At 38.3% G+C, this 21989-nt stretch overlaps 1 protein-coding gene across 2 annotated transcripts in view; it reads left to right on the top strand.

Annotated features, from left to right (window-relative positions):
* The window catches only part of CWF19L2 (CWF19 like cell cycle control factor 2), a gene marked incomplete at its 5' end in the record, with an annotated part of 65972 nt that extends 55572 nt beyond the window's left edge, over nucleotides 1-10400 (top strand). For both annotated transcript variants that reach the window (XM_082278005.1, XM_082278004.1), the window contains 5 exons: nucleotides 842-958; nucleotides 5061-5216; nucleotides 6529-6609; nucleotides 8863-8964; nucleotides 9853-10400. In XM_082278005.1, coding sequence (XP_082134131.1) covers nucleotides 842-958; nucleotides 5061-5216; nucleotides 6529-6609; nucleotides 8863-8964; nucleotides 9853-9993 — 597 coding nt within the window. In that variant the 3' untranslated portion in view covers nucleotides 9994-10400. The remainder of the gene's footprint in view (nucleotides 1-841; nucleotides 959-5060; nucleotides 5217-6528; nucleotides 6610-8862; nucleotides 8965-9852) is intronic.
* Between the last annotated feature and the right edge of the window lie 11589 nt (nucleotides 10401-21989).

The raw sequence follows: 21989 nt of genomic DNA, 5'->3' as shown, positions 1-21989 counted from the left end.
TTTATATATCTAACAGATAGATAAATACACAGAGTGTCCTGGTTTTGGCTGGGTTAGTTTTCTTCCCAGTAGCTGATACAGTGCTGTGTTTTGGATTTAGGATGAGTGTAATGCTAATAAGACACTGATGTTTTTAGTCATTGCTAAGTAGTGCTCAGGGACTCTTCTGCTTCTCATACTACCCTGCCAGTGAGAAGGCGGGAGGGGCATGAGAAGTTGAGAGGGGACATGGCCAGGACAGCTGACCCTCACTGACCAAAGGGATATTCCAGACCATATGACATCATGCTCAGTGGATAAGCTCAGGGGAAACTTGGCCAGGGGCCAGTGCTTGGGAAGTGGCTGGGCAACAGTTGGTGGGTGGTGAGCAATTGCATTGTGCATCCCTTGTTTCGTTTGTTGTTGTTGTTGTTGTTGTGTGATGTCCAGCTGCCTGCCAGGTTAAACCATGACACAGAATATGCAATTTACATGTATATATATGTATAAAAAATATTTTATTAAAAATGCATACAGCTATGTATCTATATTAAAAATATCTATATTAAATGTGGACTAAACAGTGTGATTTCATAGCAGCTATGATATCAGCTTCATAAACCAACTGGTATTACTGCCTTGGTGGTGGAACTGCTTTCTGGATACTACTGGGTCGTTTGAGCTACTGGTGGATAATGGGCCCTCTTAAAAAGCACTAATGTTGCTAATACTGTGCTGTAATTAGTAGCTAATTGCTTCTGTTGGTTTGAAATTAGCAAATGATTAATTTCTTAGCCTCAGCAATGGGAAGGTTTTTAATGCTGGAAAACTGGGCACTTGAGTTTTTGTTTGCTTTTCCTAGGTGTACTTGTCTCTACCAAGCAGCCAGTCCCTTACTGAAGGTCACTGCCTGATAGCCCCTCTACAGCACCATACTGCAGCCACTCTTTTGGATGAAGACATCTGGGAAGAAATCCAGGTCTGCTGAGAAACTGTCTCCTATTCTAAGAGCTTTGTAAAATAATTTTGTTGTGGATAATAATATCCTTGTCGTAAGTACGTATTTTCATGATTTGCAGTCTGGCAGCTCTATTCTGATTCCACTAAGGGGCAGAACGTTCTCGCATTGTGGATGGAAATTAGTGGTCAAATGTTAACAGGAAAGAGAGGCAGGGTAAATACTGAAGAAAATTTTCAACTTATTAAGACTAGAAAAAATTTTCCTGGAATGCTGGAGAACATGCATCCTTGGAGGTCTTTGAAACCGTGTTAGAGGAATGTCCATTGGAAATGAAGTAGGTACAGCTGAGCCCTTACAGAAAATAGAATAACTGGCTTAATAGGATTTTCTTGGGAGTGCCAAGGAAAAGAAAAGAATCATCAAGCAGGCAGATCACTTAAAATTAAATACAAATATGTTGTTTACATATCTTCAGTTTTTTAATCTATATTTTGGGTGGATTATCAATTAAAAGAGAACTATCTTACTCGTAAAATCAATGAGATCCCTGTTCGAATCCAATTTTCTACCTTTTTTGAAAATAATTATTAAAATCAAGTGCCAAGCATGATGGATTGTGCTTTCCAACTGTCTTATGAAGACATTTTGAAGATTTTGAGTTCTGTTTTCTTTGGAGATGGAAAATCAAGGGAGTCATGTAAAAAGCTTCTGCCTAAGAGATTGACTGTGTTTGTCAGTCCTCACCCCCTGCCATCAGGATTATTACAAGGGGAAAACAATTTGAAGCCTCTTATATTGAAATATTGGAGACTATATCAGACTAGAGAAAGGTTTCATTGTTGTAGTTGCTGAGATTTAAAACCAGCATAATTTATAAGTTTGAAATAATTTAAATAATGTTGGTCTTCCCTCAAGTCTAGGGATGGATTCTCTGACATTTCAAATTTGCTCCCCATATTGATTCTCATGGTTAAAGTTGTTTTTATACAGTGTTTCCTGGTAAATTATGCTCCCCTTCAACCAGGAAGGAAAAGGAGTTCTCTTGTATATGACAGAAATGCCTAGGAAAGTTGGATATGAAGCAACTAAGTGCAACAAGTAGGATCAGGAGGAACAGAAGAGGGTGCAGAAAAGTGATAAATATGTTTATCCTTGATCTTCTGTTTTTCCAAATCTCTTAAGTAAACAATTACAATTTTTCTAAATTGTATGAGAAAGAAAATAGGATAAGGAAAAGATAAGCAAATGCAGTCCCAGTATTCAACACTAGTCTTGCTAGAAAAGGCAACTAGTTGCTAAAACCATTATCCTTTGATCCTGTGAATATATTCATAGACAGCTTAGATATTTCTTTGCAGCAAAGTATTTTGGAAAGTGATGGATACATGAATTTTTTTCCTCCAACTTCTATGTATTACAGTAGAAGGAATCTGAAAAGCTTTAGCAAGAGTAAAGCAGACAGTCAGTGACTAAACTAACTTTCTGATGCCAGAGACATATTTTTTTTACAGTTGAAGGGAAATAAATTGTGACACTTTAAGTATTCACAAGATGTTGTATGAAGTACATGTTTTAGCTAACTATTTTTGCTGGGGTTCTTTTTTAGGATATATTGGAGTAAAGCAAAAAGGATTTCTTTATACTGTATGCCTTCAAGCACTTGAATTTAACATATTGTGTAGTTTAGACTGATGTGCTCACTTGCCAAAGTCAATATGCATGGAATATTTTCAATATGAAAGGATATAAATCTTTACACATTCTGTGTTGACTGAACTGTTGCATGTATTAATGTTGTGTGCATCCAAGCATAAGCCAAGCCTTCTTATTTGCCCTTATGGATGGTTTTCTCCTTTCCAGTCCTAATTATTCTTGATGCTTTGGCCTGCTCAGAATTTGGAGGAAAAGCGCAATGTATTTAAAAACAAGAAAATGTAGCTGGGGAAATGTTAGCTAACATCTGCTGGTATTTTAGGCTTTTTGGTGGATTTGCATTTCAGTTGATACTGCAGGGTAGCAGCTCTAAGTAATAGTCTTTCTCAGCCTTTGGTATCTCACCACATTGCTTGCTGCAGTGTGTTTCAGAAGTAGAGGGCTGGTGGCTGGAGTGACAAGGAGAAGACAAAAAGCTGTTGATTCAGAGTAGCTTGTCACTCTGTGCTGTGAAGTCCCGTATCAGTCATGGAACACTGGGTAGTGTCTCCTGGCTGTAATTCATCAGTTGTTTTAGGGAATGATGGTAGCATTTTCCAATCACAGCATGGAGCAGCTCATTAGTGAGGAAAAATTCAGAGCACAAGGGCCTGCTTTGAAGAGCTTAAATGCCTAGTTTAGATATATATTTGGCCACATTTCTTAGACTTTTAGTTTGATTCATTCTGTGCAAGATGGCGAAAGGATGGAGAGCTCAATTTCTAGTCCTATTGCATTGAAAACCTGGTAGTGATTTGTTTTCCTTCTATTTTATTTCAGTACTTGCTGATGTTGATGATGTGTATTTGTTTGTGTTTGTTTGATTAATCAACTCTCCATTTACATTAAGATAAGGAATCTTAAACCATTAGATGGGATTAGCCTTTCAATGGTGCTGTTTGTACTTCTGAGCATTGTTAATTGGAAAAAATACCAGTGCAAAAAGGACTACCTGTAAATTATGTGAGCCATAGGGCTATGGTACCTTGCTCTGTGAGGCTCCTACAGTTTCAGTGGTTTCTTGGCTTACACTGTGGAAATGGTATAGAAGCATGTGTAATACAAAAATCTTCATTTTTAAAATACAGTTTTCAAGATCTTGAGAAACTTTCAGAAAAATTCACCCTATCAGAAAGTTAGATCTTTTGTGCACTTGAAAATGAGTTTGAATGACTCTCAGAAATCATCCCTTGTGCTTGATAATTTAGTTCAGCATCTGAACACTTTAAGCTATAGAATGATGCTCTTGCGTATCTTAGATGCAAACGCCAACTGTCAAGAGCCAGCAGCTCTGCAGGAAAGCAAGTCAGGGGTGCAAGGTGATGGGCAGGGCAGGTGGGGGAGGTCATCTCACTGACAAGGCACAGTCCCGTGGTACCAGGCCAGGAGAATTCCCATGATAATAGACAGGGTCATCCATGGCCCAGTGGTGGCCAGGCAAGTTTGCAGTTGTGACTTAGGTTTGAGATGAAGTCAGGGCCAAGAACTGCCAGGTACCTGGCTGGGCACAGGCATCCCTGAAACAGCTCAGGCAAGGACCAAAAGTGACAGCCTGGACTTAATTGCAGCTCCTGAGTGACAGGGGGCCAGGTCCACACTTCTCACCACTCTTCATTACGCCAGCTCTTTCTGCTGGATCTGATCTAGTCCACAACTGCAGCACATCAGAGCTGTCCACCTGCATGGGCAGCCAGAGCTCCAGCAGCTAGAAGAGGCTGCAGGGCCTCTTGGGTGTGTGCAGGACCCTGACAGTGGAGCTGTCAGAATTGTTAACTGAAATACACTTTGAACAGGTACAGCACCTAATCCCTCTGACAGGGAACTGGTAAATGTAGTTTGAGGCCACATGTATTGATTATTACATTTCGTTCGCTTCCATACAATAAAGATGGTGGCTTTATTTTTTGAGGCAATGTTAATATTTTACTGAAAGATCAAGTATGCCTAGTGGAAATAATTTCCTTTCTTGAAATTTTTTTTTGTTCAACTGTATAATTGGAAGGAGTAGTAAAAGGGTAATTGTAGCTATAGTCAGTAAATTGTAACTGTAGTCAGGTCATTTCATTACCTTCTTAGAAATTGCAAGCTTGGGACCTACTGTTAAAGCCATGTTGTGTTATGGAGCACTGCAGCTAAGAAGTTCAACAAAGTTTCAATTTCAGCTCTAAAAATATGTGTTATTTATTAAAACTAAGTTTGTAGTGTTAATTACATTGTGTATCTCACAATAGTTTTCTAGACTTCCTATGTTTTTATCATAGGAAATACAGTTAATATTAAATTAGTAAATTATACAGATTTTTCCTAGTATGATTGTTTTCCATTTTGTTGTTAGCTTATTACAAATATAATATGCTAGTGAAATAATGCATTTTATCTGAAAGATTTGAAAAGTTAGTTTCAATAACACTTTTTTTTCTTTAAACAGATGTTCCGAAATGCATTGGTGAAAATGTTTGAAGCTAAAGACTTGGACTGTGTGTTCCTAGAAACAAACATGAGTATGAAGAAGCGGTATCATATGGTATATGAATGCATTCCTCTTCCAAAAGAAGTAGGAGATATGGCTCCAATCTACTTTAAGGTACATGAAAATGTTTTTTTCTGAGGTAATTTGAATATATGTATCATAATTCATCTATTTCTGGAAAATATTTTAGATATTCAAGTGCTGTTTTTGAAAAGATGTATTCTTTGATCTTTTTTCTGGATCCATTCTTTGCTAATAGCCCTTGATCTTAAAGTAATCTCTGTGAGGTAATTCAGTTTTTCAAGTAGTCAGCGGGAGAATAGTTTTTCACTGAGCTTTTGTCACAAATCTTCCTGCACTGACAAGTTCTGGAAGAAGGTAAGAGAATTGTAGTGTTTTAAGGATTGCAATACTTCTCACTTAAGTCCTGTGGTATAAACTTAAAACAAAATACTTGTACCTTGGAAAGCATTAAAGTAGAACATAATGTTAACTGTTTTAAGAAATACCAATGTAGATATTGTTTCATCCCCATTTTATTTCAGTAAGCCCAAATTTTACATGTATATTAGGCCTCTGATGAACATTCTACAGCATGATAGGTACTTCTTCTATAGCTTTTCTGGTCTCTTTCCCCTGACCCTGTAAGAAAAGGTTCGTTGAGGCTTTTGCCTGGAACAGAGTCCTTTCAGCTTTCAGCAACTGACTCATGATTTGCCTTTTATAAGTAAATTATTTTATTTGATTTTAGAAATACTATTTATGTTTTCTGGAAATAATGTGATTGGGCTTTGATGAAGTGGAGCAGCAGTATGGTGAACAATACAGTAACTTTTACCGCATTTGAAACCCTCCACCTGTTAGATCTGACTGCTGTGCTTCAGATGCTGTGTTTTCTTTGAATACTCAAGGAAAGAGAAGGAACAAGATTTAAAGCAATGTAATTTATTTCAGAAGTATCTACCATTAAAATGCACAGCAAATGAAATTTAAACGGTACCTACCCTACACTGTACCCAATTCCATACTATGAGGAATACAGAGTCAGCTTTGGGTTTTTAAGGGCAATCATCCTTCTAAGCTGGATTCTTCTCTTAGTGTTTAAAAGAAAATGAAGGCTAGTATAGTGTAATAAACTCACAAGAGGTTTTGTATGGGGTGAGAAAAAAGAGAATATGACCTTTTATTTGAAACTTGTGTCAAGCAAAACTTAAAATAAAAAAAGAAACAGAGGAACTGAATTGGGTGGGTCTGAAGATACTGTATGATGTCTTTATAAAGTAGCTTGTGGAAATGAGATAAGTTACCAAAAATAAAGTTTGTTAAGAAGTAATTGTTACTTGCAGTACAATGTACTTCACTACAGTTAGTTCTTTATTTGCTGTATGAAGGACTATTTTCACATTTAGATAAAATCACTTTGCAGAAAGCGATAATGGAGTCTGATGAAGAGTGGTCCATGAACAAGAAGTTAATTGACCTTTCTTCAAAAGATATTCGGAAATCTGTAAGTAATGAAGTGTTTTGAATCCTGAATTTGTCATCAAATTCTTCTAACTTTTTTCATTATTAACTGTTTCAAAGAGAGAAGAAAGGGAACACAATTAGATTAGTGCATCAGAAGATGGCATAGGTATGAGGAGAATTACCAGTCTGAACTCCTAACTGACATTAGGCAAAAGATTCCCATTTATTTCAACAATTGGTGGACTAAGCTGCCAGCATTAGTTGAGAACAAAGCTGACACTTTGAGGACATGTAATGGCATAATTTGCTTGATTAACTTTAAGAATTAAGGTAGATCAAAGATTTGCAAATTACTTTCCTGGAACAAATATGATGTGTCTTTTTCATTAACCTAGAACAGCCATTTGTGTTGCTAAGTTTATGAAGTGAAAATATAAATAGCATTATGAATCTTTTCTTTATAAAACAAGGGAACAGTACCCTCTCTGTCTCCTGGATACTGAGATGAAACATCTTTGTATAAACAAATCTTAAAGAAATAATGGTGGATCTGTTAGGTTCAAAGACTGTTCTGTCTTTTTAATATTGAGGTGGAAGATATGTGTTATATAGACTCTACCCCAAGTAGTTTACTACTGCATAGTAATAATACTTAATTTCTGAAAGTGGCTTTTAGTAGACATAGCACCTTTGTACTAAAAAAACCCCCCCTAGTTTATGAGAAAGAGATGAGTTTTAATAATGAGACATGAAGCCTGATATGACAAAGAAGGAGATTAAATACAGAAAAGTAAGGTATTCAAATAATTTGCAGCAAGGGTTTAGGGAAGACTTTAAACTTAAGGTGGATATAAACATAAAACAAAATGGGCTTATTTGGAGTATCTTCTACTAGTTGTTTCAGAACAGGAAAGCCAACATCTATCACAAATAAGTGACGTATCATTTTCTTGTCATGTTGTAAGGCATTAGGACATGCAATTTCTTATAGAGTCTTCCTGGCCATACATTTTTGTAGCCATTATGTGTTTATTTGAAGGTAGGCCAGTTTTCAGATTAAGTCAGGACAGTTCTTTAAATTAATACAGTGTATCTGAGCATAAACTGTTACACATTTGTGTGATTTTAGCATTATTGTAGCGTAAAAGAAATGTCTGTAGGCTTCAGGAAGATCGTAGAGTGTAGCTTAGAGACTGAGCTGAGGTTTGGGAACTTGGAGAATAGTATTGGGAGATGGTGGTGCCTAGAATGAAGGTCAGACGTGGCTGAGACATCACCTAGTGGGTGGATTGTGTGCAGAAATTGTGAGAAATAAGACAAAGCTGAGCTTTTCCTTAAGGTGTCACCTGCCAACCCATTTTTCCTTATTTAACGATTTTTTTAAAGTCCATTTAAAATGTTAAATGTTTCTTTCTGTGCTACATTGCCCCTCTGTATTAAATCTTAATTATTTTTAGAGTCACTATTTCAAGCAATATATGGAACACACCTCCAGAAAGTTGTATAGTTATTTGGACAGCAGAGGAAATGCTTATGAATTGGAGGCTTTGTAAATCTTATTGGTACAGAAACATCCTCAACAATTAAAAGAGTGAAAAATAACTTGTTGCAGTGAAATAGCAGAAATTACTTTCAGTACTGTACCAATAAATGGATCCACTTCTGTCAGACTGAAGGGTCTTTGTTGTGGCAGGATATCCAGCATCCCCCCTGCAGGCTGAAAAAATTACTAAGTTGTGTGATTTGTCAAGTTAAGGATAATATCCTTCCATTCACATAGAGGGGGTTTCTGGTAATCTGTTGTCTAGTGAGGTGTTTCCCCTTCCCCGAGTGTCAGTGTTTTCGCTGGGTAAGTATTTTCTAGTACCAGTCAACATCTTACCTTTAATAAATGCTTTAATAAATTTGCTAGTGGTTGTCTTAAAATTTCTGCTAAACCTATGTAATTCAGGGATGTGGAGTCTGAGAGGCATTTGCTCAGTGTGCACACTGCTGCCTGGTGTCCCCATTTCTTACCTGCTATTCCAGCTGTGGCCTCTGGAGGTTCTGCCACCCAGTCATCCTCTCTTCAGTGTCTTTTTGTCCAGTTGCTGTATATTGTTTTTTTCCCTTACCTGTTTGCTTTACTGTTTCTCTGTTGCAATTTTGTCCTACATGTTGAGAGGTGGTTTAAAATAAAATATGGTATTATTTTGAACATGGCAAAACCATGTTCAAATTCGTTCTTTTGTGGGGAGGTTGACTGATTGCCAACAGTTTGTTAACATCTGAAAGTATGGTTTTGCATGTGTAGGTTCCTAAAGGATTGCCATACTTTTCTGTGGACTTCGGCCTTCAAGGAGGATTTGCTCATGTGATTGAAGATCAACACAATTTCCCTCATTACTTTGGAAAGGTATTGTTATGTAAAAGATTATTTTACCAATTATACTCTGTTTTGGAAAATTAAGTAATTAAAACAGATGCTTCTGGAACAGTTACTTTGATGTACTCTATGTCAGTTTATTATCTGTCTTTTCTTGATGAGTCATTTTAACTTGGCTTGTTGAATAAAGGAGTAGTTGATTTTTTCACTAGCTGATACTGAAATTGTGATTCTAAATTTGTGTTTCTTTTCATTTGATTGGAACTGTAAATATCTGACATTATAGGTATGTAATCTTATAGATGGAAGATACTTGCATCTACTTAAGAATTTTCACGGCCATACTATTGACAAATAGGTGCACTGATGCCTGGTTGTATAAATTAGTGTGCATACACATACAGACTCACAGATAACTCCTACTAAAATCCTCGTGTGGCTGAATTGCTCCTCGTGATATGTATAGTGTACAATGTATAGTATATACAGGGAGATCTGTAATAAATTCTTCCTTTCTTTATTATGTCACAGCAAACATTTTCTGAAAGAATCAGTGTTTCAAAAACATGAAGAGTGACTAGGAGAAATGTAAGACCAGGAACAGCAAAGTGGGCAGCTTTCTTTCTCTGAACTTTACCTTAATCACAAAATGGATTAACTATCTTGCACTGTTAGGATATTTAACAGTACATTGATGTGCTGTGCTTACAAGAATTTTGCTGAGGCAACCATCTAACAACTGCAGTTCTATGTTTAAATTGGTGTATTTTTCAGAATTTCAAGTTTTAATTAGCACTTGAAGAAAATGGACAATCTCATAACTTGAAAATATGTATTTCTTTATTCTGTGATGAGATAGTGTTAAGTAATATGGTAATTCTCCATTTATCATTATCTATCTTACTTTTGCTTGCAAAGGAAATTATTGGTGGCATGCTGGACTTGGAACCACAGCTCTGGAGAAAAGGAATCAGACAGAACTTTGAGGAACAGAGGAAGAAGGTGTTACAGTTTGCACAGTGGTGGAAACCGTATGACTTCACCAAAAAGAAGGAATGAGAACAACCTGGAGTCGAGGACTATATAAGCCATAAATTCTGCTAAAGGATACTTCAGATGTTAAGGATAACACCAATGTGTTATGTGTTGCTAATATATTTTAAACTATAGGATATTGTTTAATTGCTGATGATCTGTTTCGGACACTGGATCACATGTACCTGCAAGCCTGAAAAACCAGATTTGTACAGTGAGTTTAGTTTTTCCTTTTTCAGCTGAGCCAAAAGGATAATATCTATGTGGCCATTTGAGTTCTTAAAAATGTAACTTTTGCTTTTGGAGTTTTTATAATCTTTGAGACAACTGATATTTTTTTATATTGTATTTAGCCAGTGCTTAATTATCATGGTGAACTTTTGTAGAAAATGGTGTATATTTTAAGAATGTTTTGGTTAATACAAATACATTGCTGCAGAACGAAATTGTACAGAAAATAGTTTTCTGTTTTTTGTGTCCTTGTGGTCTTTAAGTTGAGGTCATTGCAGTAACACAAACATTCATAAAGGATGTGACTGATAAACCTGCTGTTGCCCTCCTGCAGAAGAATGAATGCAATTTTTTGTACTTTCTTGCAATATGAAGTAGTGTGTTTCAAGCACAAAGGATAATAAGACAGTCCATAGCTGGTGGCAGTTGATAGCTTTAATAGTAACAGTTACTCTGATTACGGTAAAAGAAGAATCTCAAGGGAAAATGCTCTCTGATGGCCAACAACGAAGAAAATCATTACAGGGATCTCCCCAGGTGATTCTTCTCCCCTGGGCATCCCCTGTAGTGCCACAGGTGGTTTGCCATAATACTTTGCCCTAATAGTTTTCATCAAGACCAGCTCAAAATCCCTGCTTGTTTTTCCTGCTTGTGATGCCATTAGAGCTGGTTGAAGCGTGCTCTGACCAGAGGCAAGAGTTGCATGTTAATTGATTGTTAAGCATGGATGTCACTAGGAAATGCCTGCATGCTATTTCAGTGACCACTTTCCACCATTTTATTTGCCAGATTTTGTTTTTTCTTTTGTGTAAAAGTTAGGAAATGAGAGTAGGAAGTGTGAGGTGGGGAAAGGATGATTCTTGCATCAGTGTCCACCACTTCCTGTGGAAACCCTGACACAGCAGGCTTGGGCTTTGCAGGTGCAGAGCTGGGAGAACAAGGAGAACAGGAGACAAGGACAGAAGGACATGGATAGAAACATTGCAGCAGCACAAGGGAAAGGGTGCAGACTTGTATACAGTGCTACAGGGAGGGGCTGCAAATGATGGAAGGTGGAAGGCCCTTGGTATAGGAGATATTAAGGCTTTGTGTAACTGTCTCAACATGCTTCCTGTGTCTTTTCCTGCTGAACTATTGCTCTGTACAACTCTGTTAACTATTGTGAACTGCTCAGGTTAAGAAATGGATCATGAAATATTACAGGGTTGATGACATGTTCATTTCTAGTCCCTTGGTGGTCTTTTGCAGCTTTGCTGAAGAGCTGGCGCTTTCCCTGTTCCTACCCCACTGCCACATTTTGGCAAGTAAGTCTGGTAGAGATAAAACTCTGCTGTGTTGTGAGTTATTTTCTGTAGGATCTTTGTCAATTGGTGTCACTGCAAGAGAAATAACTTAAAAGTAAGCTTTGATGATCATTTTAGTGATTTAGTGTCTGATCTATACTGTGTTCACCAGCAAGCCATGGATAAAAGGGACAGTTCTACTGTTCTCCAGTATGTTTTGATCTTCCTTAGGCTACTGGGAAGATTACTTAGCAAATAGGATGTGAAATAGTAGCTGCCAGTAGTTGCTTAGAATGTGGTAATGCTGAACCAAATTTAGCTAAAGTGCAGTCTTTGGTGGTGTAAAGCATGACTAAAAATTGTTTTCTCTGAAAACATATGTAGCCTCCAGTCTCATCTGCCCCGTGGGATGGCAGCTGGAAGCAGCAGAAGTGACGGTCTTTTAAGGCCATGGAAAAGTCTTTATCCAGTGCTGTGCTGGAAATGCAATTCTGCTGACGTGACTTCTCTCAGAATTTGTGTTCCTCAAGGGAAGTGCTGTGTTTTCCAAAGGATATCCAACTTGTATGTAGAAAAGTCCTCTGACTCATGGTCTGTGCATATTTTATTATTCTGGTTTCAGCAAAACTACTGGTATTCTTTGGAAAGGACTCTGGAATATGGGAGAAGGGTAACTCAAGCTGGTGATACAGGAGAATGTTTCTCACCCTGTTAGAAGATTTTAGAATGGGAGACTGTGTTTTCCACATACAATGAGAATAGTTTGTTCTTGTAATTGGTCACAGACCAGACATGCATATTGTCAGTTTAAGCTGTTCCTCTTCATTACTATCTCTAAATATTCATGAGGCCATGACAGTCAACACAGCTTGTTAGGGCACTTGTGGGAGGCATGGTATGCTTAGACTTCAGTACTTACTCTTAAAAATATTGAAATATTTTAAATAGACCTCTTTCATCTGGAAGAATACCTAATAACTAAGTTCTTTGGCACTAAGAGGTAGAAAAATATAAATTCAGGTGTCTTTAGGGAAAACAGGGATTGGAAGCTTGGTTTCTTACATTGTTATAAATGTGCTTCTATGTACTCTTTTGTGTGACCAGGGAGGAAAAGGATCTTCTTTCTTCAGGTGAATCTACAAGTGTGATTTAACAGGCATCGGATTATATCCATGTCCTGCCCTGTGCTACAGGAATATTGTGTAATATGTGCTGCTACTCTTCTGAAAGGAAAAAGTGTTAATAGTAATTCTTATGGCAGTTCACCAATCTTTTGAAATCTCATGAAAGAAGAGAAATTTTGATGGTTCCCTTGAGAGTTCTTTCTTCAGCATTTCCTCTTTTCTGCATTTGTCATTTTATCATTAAAGTATGTTTTTCTAATTCTGACTGGACTACTTATGAAAAGTCATGGAAACATAGGCTGCTATGCTCTTGCTTTAAGTGTAGCTGTTTTGTAAACAAGATCTTTAATATCCTAGGTATACTAGGACTAGGTACTAGAGTACAAGACATCTTTACCTGCAAGCATCTTTACCCTCCCTGGCTCCTGGGTATTACCTAAGCACTGTACATAGAGGCACCTCTCGCACATTGGTTACGTTAGAGAAAGCAGAGTCTGAGCTCTTCATGGGTGGGTAGTTGTAAAAAGTTCATTCCTCAGTGCTCAAGCTGTATGTGCCTTTGTACATGTGGTCTGAGGGCAGCAGGCTGAAATTGCTCTGATGAGCCAACTTTAAGTTCTGTATTAGAATTGAAAATGCATTAATTCATTATTTTAAAATTTTTAGCTTTTGTAAAGCAAGTACACTACAGCATACATGCAGTAAAAACAAATTTTGCAAAAACCCACAAACACAACATTTTAGAATAAAGTTGAAGATACTCTTCATGGACCACTGTCTTTGAGGTAGTATTTTTATTCAAGATTTTCTGCTTTGTGATTTCTGGCCATTGATGCACAATTATTGGTCACCTGGCAATCTGGAATGAGAGATAGATACAGTTTGCTTTCCAGACCAGACAAGATGACTTTTCCAAGTCTCTCCTAGCTCTTTCTGCTGGGATTTTAAGATCTTATTTGGTTCTGATATTTTATGTGAAAATGTCTTGGAACAGCACTGTAAGACAAGATATGAGCAGCTAACAGCTGATAAATATTTAATGGAGCATAAATACAGTTGCCGCTGTACAGCTTCCCCTTGGCTGTTGTCAGAGGTTACAGGCCTTCATTTGGGATTACCACGTGATCTCTTAAGTCTCTAGATGGTTTTTATAGCCAGTTTCAGGTGTGTGCTTTGCAGTTGTTTGAAAGCATTGCAGCTCTTCCATCTCTTCCAGTATTCTCCCTTTTAGTGTAGAACAGCTCTTTGAATGTTTGACCACAGTTCAGGAGGCCTGAGAACTTGCCAGTGAGGGGGACGACAACGACGAACAGTCATAATGGTTTTATGGATGATGGCATCTCCAACTGGAACTGGGTATGTAGGCTTTTAGTTTAGAGTTAACATGAGCAAATTGAATCAGAAATGGTGACATTGTGATCTTTCAGTCCCTCTCTCTTCTTTCCTGGCTGCTGTTTCAGGACTAAGATCTTCAGTATCTTATCCAAGCTGCTTTTTCATTAGGTAACTCATCTCAGCAATACTTGCTAAGACTTGGCAAGTACTTGCTAGGAATGGCTGGTTCAGCCTGTTAGCCACCAAGACTGACCAGTCTGTACAACAATGTTGGGTCTTTGTCTGAATCACCCTTTCCCATGGCTGACAGTAAGGGTTTGCTAATGTTACGTAGTGGAAAAGGTGCAAAGCCTGGCACGGCTACTGTTTGTTACATACCTGCAGTCCAGGTCTCTGTGTAACTGTGTGTGTTGGGATATGTACTAGTTACATTTAGGGAACAAGCCCTGAGACTTCATGGGATTTCACTAGAGTTACACGAAGCTTTACATCATTAAAAATGTCAGAGAATGTCCCTTATCATGAGGAGCAGGTAGATTTAAGTACTCAAAAGGAATTACAACTTTACTTGTTCATTTACTTAATCTGCTAATACTGGATTTATAAAATGTCTTAAGTAAACTTTAAGCCTTTCATAAGTGGTTTGTGGCATCCATAGAATCAGAGGAGGAGGACAGGAGATAATTTTATCTTGCTGATTCAAGGAGAAATTCAGGTACCTTTGTGGTATTGGCATTCCTAGGTCTGTTTTTATCATGAACCATTTGGCTTCTTATCTTTAATCTTATTTGTCCATGATTCAAGTTCAGTATTTATTGTCTTGTCTGTTACGAATGTGTGAAACATTATTTCATTCTTTGGAGGCTGCTTTTGCATATCTGAAGACTGCAGTTAGGCTGTCTCCAAATTCTTGTCTTCAGGTTAAACTGTGCATTTTCTTTCAACGTTTTCCTGTAGGTTGTTTTTTTCTATTCTTCTTGTGATTCTTTGGTGCTCTAGAGTCTCTCTGGTTCATTAAGATGGGATGTGATGGAAGTCTTGAGAGTGGATATGATATCTCAGAGAAGTGTTAGCATTGTGTCTGATATGAGAGGATTGATGCCACTGTTGGTGGAATATCCTCCTATTCACAGACACACACACCCCCAGTGCAGTTTGCCTATTTCAGGAGACTATGACATAGTGAAGCCTATGACTCCCTGCAACCTGCAGATCCTCTCCTGCTCTCCAGTCCACAGTTTGCAATTATAGCAAATTATACCCAAGTCTGTGTTCTTGCTCTTATTGTTATTGACTTCATTTCCTTTTTATAGACCTTTTTTATTTTCATTTTGATGAGATAATTTTGAATTCTACTTCTGCTTTTAAATTATTTTTTTACACCCTCTTGAGTCATCTGCAAAATTAAGCAGTAATGCTGTATTGCAGCAACCAGCAATTGATGCCACATCCATGTTCACCCTGCAATATTTGTGTGCACTGGCTAAACTGTTTTCCTGCTATCACTTAGACTGTTGTTGATGGACTTGCTGCAACTTCTGGTCCCATTATTCTTGCTACAGGTGTGGCTGCTGTGGGCATCTCAAGTACCAAATGCAATAGAAAGAGTTGTTTTAGTAGTCAGAAACATCTGTGAGAGTTGAGATAGAAATGAACTCCAGGATTGTATTCTGTTTTTCCGTAGAAAAAAAATGGGCTGAAAATGAGACATTGCTGTGATACCATTCCCACTCAGGTCATCTGCTTGGCTGTGCCCCTTCCCTACCTCTTGCATGCTGAGGGGGCAGAGGGAGAAACAGGTGAGGCCTTGATGATGTGAAAACACTGCTCAGCAATATGTGAAACTTTTAGTGTCCTATCAGGATTGTTTTGGTCACAAGTTTAATTCACGGCACCATGCAAGCTTTGCCCTTTGCTACTGGCAGATAGTGACAGGGCCACCACCCAGCAGGAAGGAGTTTTGAGAGGCTTGGTTGTTATTATGTGCCACGAGTTCTTGGAGTGATTTACAGTCAGGCTAGCTGAATTTAAAAGTGTATACTACTGGCCATCCCTGAAAACTGAGGAAAATTTTATCTGTAATGAAGAGATTCAGGATTTTAAAAGCCCCAAATAACTTGATAGGCTTTGGAAGGCAGAGTGGACAGAAGGCAGAGAAAGAAGGCAGAGAATTTGGCTATTACCTCTTTTTAAAAACAACACATGGCTTCTTGAGAGGTTCCTGTTCACCAGCTCCCCACTTTATTGAAGTGTAGTCTTCTGTGGAAAGCTTTTGGATTATTTTCTCTTTAGAGCAAGAATACTTTGGCCAGTATTAGAAGACAAACAGATGATATGGAATTCATCTCACATCTGTGTGAGTAGTTCTTGTCTCTGTAGCTGTCTGCAAGACTATGGATAAACAGCATTTTATATTTCCTATCAAATACAAAACCTTTTAAAAACTTTGTTCTAAACTGGAAAAAAAAAAAAAAAAGAATAGCATTCTCCAAGGAAATCTTCATCCTCAGGACCTTGATCTTCACAGCTTCTTGCAAACATGAACTTTGTGTGTCTGAAGGTTTTGACAAACACAGCTCCCTCTGACAGCTCTGAGTCTGCTGTCTCTTTGGACCAAGTGAATTTGCCCCCAAGCCTTTGCACATCCCCTGCCCCAACCCAGTGCCTAGGATTTGGGTTGCTTAGAGCACCTAGAAAGTCCTCTCAGATCCCAGGTCCTTGTGCACGCCTGGGATCCCATCCTCTTCAGTTGAACACATCAGCCTTGAAGTCCTCTTTGTCCATGAACACAGTTTTAAATGATTTATGACTACACAGTCTTTTATTTTTAGCTTCGGTACAAAGCTTCCAAATCAAATCTGGGTGGGAACTGCTGTCTCTGATTATTTTGTTGTCTTCGTTTCCACTAATGAAAAACAAGTAGAGTCTTGCAGTTAAACAGTGTGGTTGTCTTCCTTAGTGTACTTTTTACACAAATCAAACAGGAATACAGGTAGATGAGAACAATAATATGATTCTGGCATATTAAATAATTAACTTAAAAAAGGTCAGTGAGTCCCTGCCTAACAAAACAGCAATGCTAGAAAGCTTGCATTGTTTTTTAATGTTGGGAAGTAAGGACATGCAAGAGGGTTGTAAGGACTCACAAAGAGGTTGTGAGCTGGATGGCACAGTTGGCACAACAGAAGGGCAGGATGCCATCCTGGGGGGCTGGACAAGCTTGAGAAGTGGGCCCATGAGAACCTCATGAGGTTCAGCAAGTCTAAGTGCTACTCCTGGGTCAGGACAATCCCAGACATGAGAACAAACTAGGAGAAGTCACGGAAAGCAGCCCTGCCAAGAAGGATGTGGTGGTGCTGGTGGATGAGAAACTGGATGTGACTTGTCATTGTGTGCTCACAAGCCAGAAAGCCAGTTGTATCCTAGGATGCATTGAAAGCAGCATGCAGGCAAGGGATGTCATTCTGCCCCTCTGCTCTACTCTGGTTTTTATCACCATGTGATTCCTCAGTTCTGATGCTACCGGTCCTGTAGTCTTTCACGTGTCTGCATTATTTGGGCAATAGAATTGTTTCATTCAATTTAAGAAAATTTAAGAAAACGTTTAAGTTCAATTTAAGAAAATGTTTCATTTTCTTAATTTACCCTATATGCATTACTTGGGTTATGCAGACATCTTTGTGCAACTTCTGTTTGATGTATTTTAGCTTCACAGAAGATTTCTGGCTATGCAGTTTTCATTGCATGTTTTTGTTTTTTGTTTTGCTGGGGTTTTTCTTCCCCTGTAACACATTGACTGCACTGTGTGTTTGAGGGTGCCAACAAGAGTGCTTCTCCTGTGTGATATCGTGCTTGGCTCCTCTGTATGTGACTGACTCTTAGTTAAGTAGACTGGTTATCCTGGAGAGTTCCTGGAGACCTGTGCTGCTCCCTTTCCTAATAGCTAGGGTCTTGGAGAGAGGGTCTGTTTATTGGAGATGGGCTTCATGGTTATTGATCATCTCCCTCTCCTGAAAGGAGTCTGTTGTGTAAGAGGACAGGTCTTGGGGAGTAATCTAAAAACTATCACCTTCTCAGGAACTGTGTTTCACATCTGGATCAGCTTATTAAGGATATTTACTAATGAAGCCCCAGTAAGGTGACACAGCAGCCAATTTTTTTTTGCACTGAGTTCCCACTTGTTTATTGACTGACAGCAGGACCTTTTAAAACTGCAGGCCTGACAACTTTGTGTTAAATCTGTTATTTCAGTTTAGTCTTTAACAGCATGTCTAAACCCCAACCTGAATCCCCGAATATAATCACATTACAGACCTATTATTCTGCTTGCTGAGTCACTTTGTCAGTTTGACAGCATGCCTAGCAGAAAATTTCTATTCCTTTCAATTCTTTGATTAAAGAAATGAATTAATTCTGAGTTTTATTTTGTTTGGAGATATGGAAGTCTGACTCGCCCACAGATTCATAGTCGCCATTTGAAGCTGGAGAGTTCTCTTTTGTGGTAAATGTAGTGAGTAGTCACAATTCTGAGCAAAACCCTTGTTTTTGGCATGCTGTGGTGAAGATCCCTGTATTTGAAGGCCTACTCCCAGCTTTTTGCTTGTATTGGCCAGAGGTTGAGTTTATCTCACTCTAGCAGCCATGAATGGCCAATGCAACAAGTAGTCGTGAAGAGGGAATTGATCTGTACAAAGGATGTCTTCCTGATGGATTATTATTTAAAACAAATATACAAAGATGTGTAGAGAGAGTTTGGAGCTGGGAAAGAACCTTTTCGACTTGAACAAGTGGGTCTTGAAGTTGGAAGTTAGCAATTATTCGTAGTGCTTGACCTTCAGAATATTTACTTGGCGTAGAAAAGTTGTGTACCTGCAGCCTGCAGTGAAGACTGAGAACTGTTAACAAAATCATACAATCATATGTCTCTGATATATTTTGCTACTCTTTATATTAGGAAAGGAATAGTATTAGTATTGGCATTTTGAAACTGTTTCTCAAATACTGCAAATACATGATGATTTAGAATTTACAAGTATTGTATTGCTATCAGCATGCTGCAGACCAAATCAGCTGTTGTCCTGGCTGTTGTGCAGTCACATAATTAGGCCATGCATGTCATAAGGAGTTAAAAAAAAATCCCACTCAGAGCAGAGGAAAGTTCATACTTTTCATTCCCATTCTGCTAATGAGGAACGACTGACAGGAAGATGAGAGCTGGGACGGGGTTCCACTTAGCAGCGTGCAGTCCCTGCTGGACAGATGTGGTCAGCACAGGGCAATGTTTGATGGGGAGGGATCATAATCCACTCAAAATTAGGGAAAGGAAAATTATTAGAGGGCTATGTAAGGGCATAACGGGAATGTGTGGGGATAAAACCAGAAGTGCTAAAGTGTGAAGCAGATCTAGTGACTTTTAGGTTCATGAAAGACGAGAAGTTTAACACCTGCACTAAGAAGAAAGCAATGATACCATGGTTTCATGGCTGAGTTAGGAAGACTCTCAAATAACTGATGGTGCAACAGAGATATGGAATAATTTTTGCTCTTAACTTTATAAAAAAGAATAATTTTGACCAGACTCTAAACACAATTAAGTTTTCAAAAGGGAAAATATTTGTCAGCAGTGAGGAAAGAAGAGGTAGAACAAAATATTCAGTAACTTACATGCATGTCATTCTCTAAAAAATCAGCAAGAAACTATCTCGATGCTGTAGAATATTTGGGGGAGATGTGAAAATACCATTAATAAATATTTACAGATACATTCAAATATGGTGTGTGTAAAATTGCCTAGACCTATATCCCATAGCTTTGTTCCTGTTCTCAAGGACTTTTTTGGGGGGGGGGGAAAAGAAGCAAACAAACTTTCAAAGAGAATAGATTTTTTATGTTCTCTTCATGAGAATTTTCACACTTCTTTAAAAAGTTACCTTTCCATCTAAGCAAAGCTTTCAATATTTCTACTTTGAGTTTTCTGTCATTATGCAGTCTAAATAAAATTCATCTTTGAAAATTTTCTTTCAGATAGAGCTTTTCTGCCAAGAAAGAGAGTATAATTTTCACTTTTCTCTTGGGAATTTCTGCAGCAGAAAGGTTGCTTTGAAGTGCACAAAACCTGCAGTTTGTGCTGGGTAATTTTGCACCCTCCAGTGGCCATGAAGCTTCCTTTTTAGTCCCAAATTCCCTGAAGTAGATAGAACACATTGCTGCAGGTAGCAAAATGCTCAGATTCTGAAAGCCGTCTGTGCACTTTCTTCCTATAATCAAGTAATCCACAGCTTTTTCCAAAAGGATATATTCCAATAACTCTGTGCTTTCATGGAAATTTTCTTCTTCTTTCCACTGTACTCTTCCACTGCTGGGGAAAAAAAAGGTAAATCTCACCTGTGACATTCTGTTTATGTTTAGTAACTGCCATAGGCAGGCAGGAGCCCTGCAGCATTTTCTAGTCACCTTTGGCAAGTTTTGTAGTATCACAGAAAAATGGCCCTTAGGAATTAAAAATAATGAGCTGTGATTCTATGTCTGCATCTCCGAGCATCCCTTCCTTCTGTTGGGACAAGCTCTCTTGAGAGGAGAAGGTGCTGACACTGTTTATGTATTCTTTCCAAGGCAGGCATCAGCAAGAGGTAGTGAAGTTCTGAGTACCTCAGTGATTGCCTGTGTTTGTTTCCAACTAAATCACAGATCTGCTTGATACTTTGTCCATATGTGGAAAGAAATATCTTTCAAATGTCCGTCAGTATCCTCCGGAAGAGAACCTGATGTATGACTGTGGAACTGTAGATGGATTTCAAGCAAGACCCCTTATCTCTCTTGAATTCAGTTTTTACGTTGAACAATTTACCATTTATCCTCGGAGAAGCCACCAAAGGCAGTGTTACTCGTGCTGGTAAGTAATCCTCAGCCTTCAATTCTTTGGGAACGTGTTAGAATTCGCTTGGAATTTAATTCTGCAGTTTCACTAGGAAATGTTTCAAAAAGTGTAGCTTTTTTGCTACTCAGTGTGGTGAGATGCAAGGAGTAGAATTCATCTCACCTTAAGTTTGGGGGGCTGATTTACCACCAGCATAGGGAGGATATCTAAACTCCTGTTTCAGTCAGTGTAGTGAGCAGGGTCTAGAGAGTGGTTCAGTCTACTCAGTGTGGGTGGTGTTCTTGGGATGAGTCAATGGACTCCAAGCCGTGTCCTGTCCTGCCTGGCTCTCCATGGGCTGTAATGGGAATTTAGACATCTGCCTCACATGTAGACATCTGCATTGTAGAAGCTCAAATCCAGGAAGGCTGGACTGTAGCCTGTATTTTTATGTAGAAAATTATTGTCATTATTTTTTACTCCTACATAGGAGTTATATCCTTTGGAATATAACTTTTCTCCTGTGATACTTGCAGCCATCAGAACACTATTGAATTTTCTTGCTCTAAGACATGAGCCAAATTGTGTCTTATTAAAGGTGGGAAAGTTTAATATCTTTCACGAATTGAATGTTAAATGTTTGTTAATGTATTTTAATATTCTAATAAGGGATAGGGAATGTGGGAGGAACTGAGCACTCCTCTTTCTAGAGCCACAGGATCCTAACTGAGGCCAGCCCCCAAAAAATGAGAGTAAGTTTTCATATAAACCAGTAGTTGTATTTCAGAAGTCAAAGGAATTGGACAACATCTGAGAGGACTTGCAGAAGAAAAACATTTTTGTAAGAACCCAGGGACCTACACTCTTCTAACCCTTACCTAGGAACTGGGAAAAAAGCAAGAAAATATCTAATGGTTGATATATATGGGTAAGAAAAAAAACAAACAAAAAGGATTTTGAAAATTCCTTGAGGCTGTTTTTTGTTTGAGTGGCCTACAGAGAAAGCAATAGATATGATATATGTGGAATTTTCATGCTTCTCTAACTCATGTGTGATACTCCCATAAGCAACCTATGAGAATAATGAAACCCTGGTAGTGTTTGTACATTCCACTATTCAATTCACATCTTTGGTCTTGTGTAGCAGTGGGATCCAGAGGATCATTATGATGCTATTAGATGTCATGTGGT

Source organism: Coloeus monedula (genome assembly GCF_965178545.1).
Source record: "Coloeus monedula genome assembly, chromosome: 3".
Lineage (NCBI taxonomy): Eukaryota > Metazoa > Chordata > Aves > Passeriformes > Corvidae > Coloeus > Coloeus monedula.
This window is presented reverse-complemented; position numbering and strand designations above follow the sequence as displayed.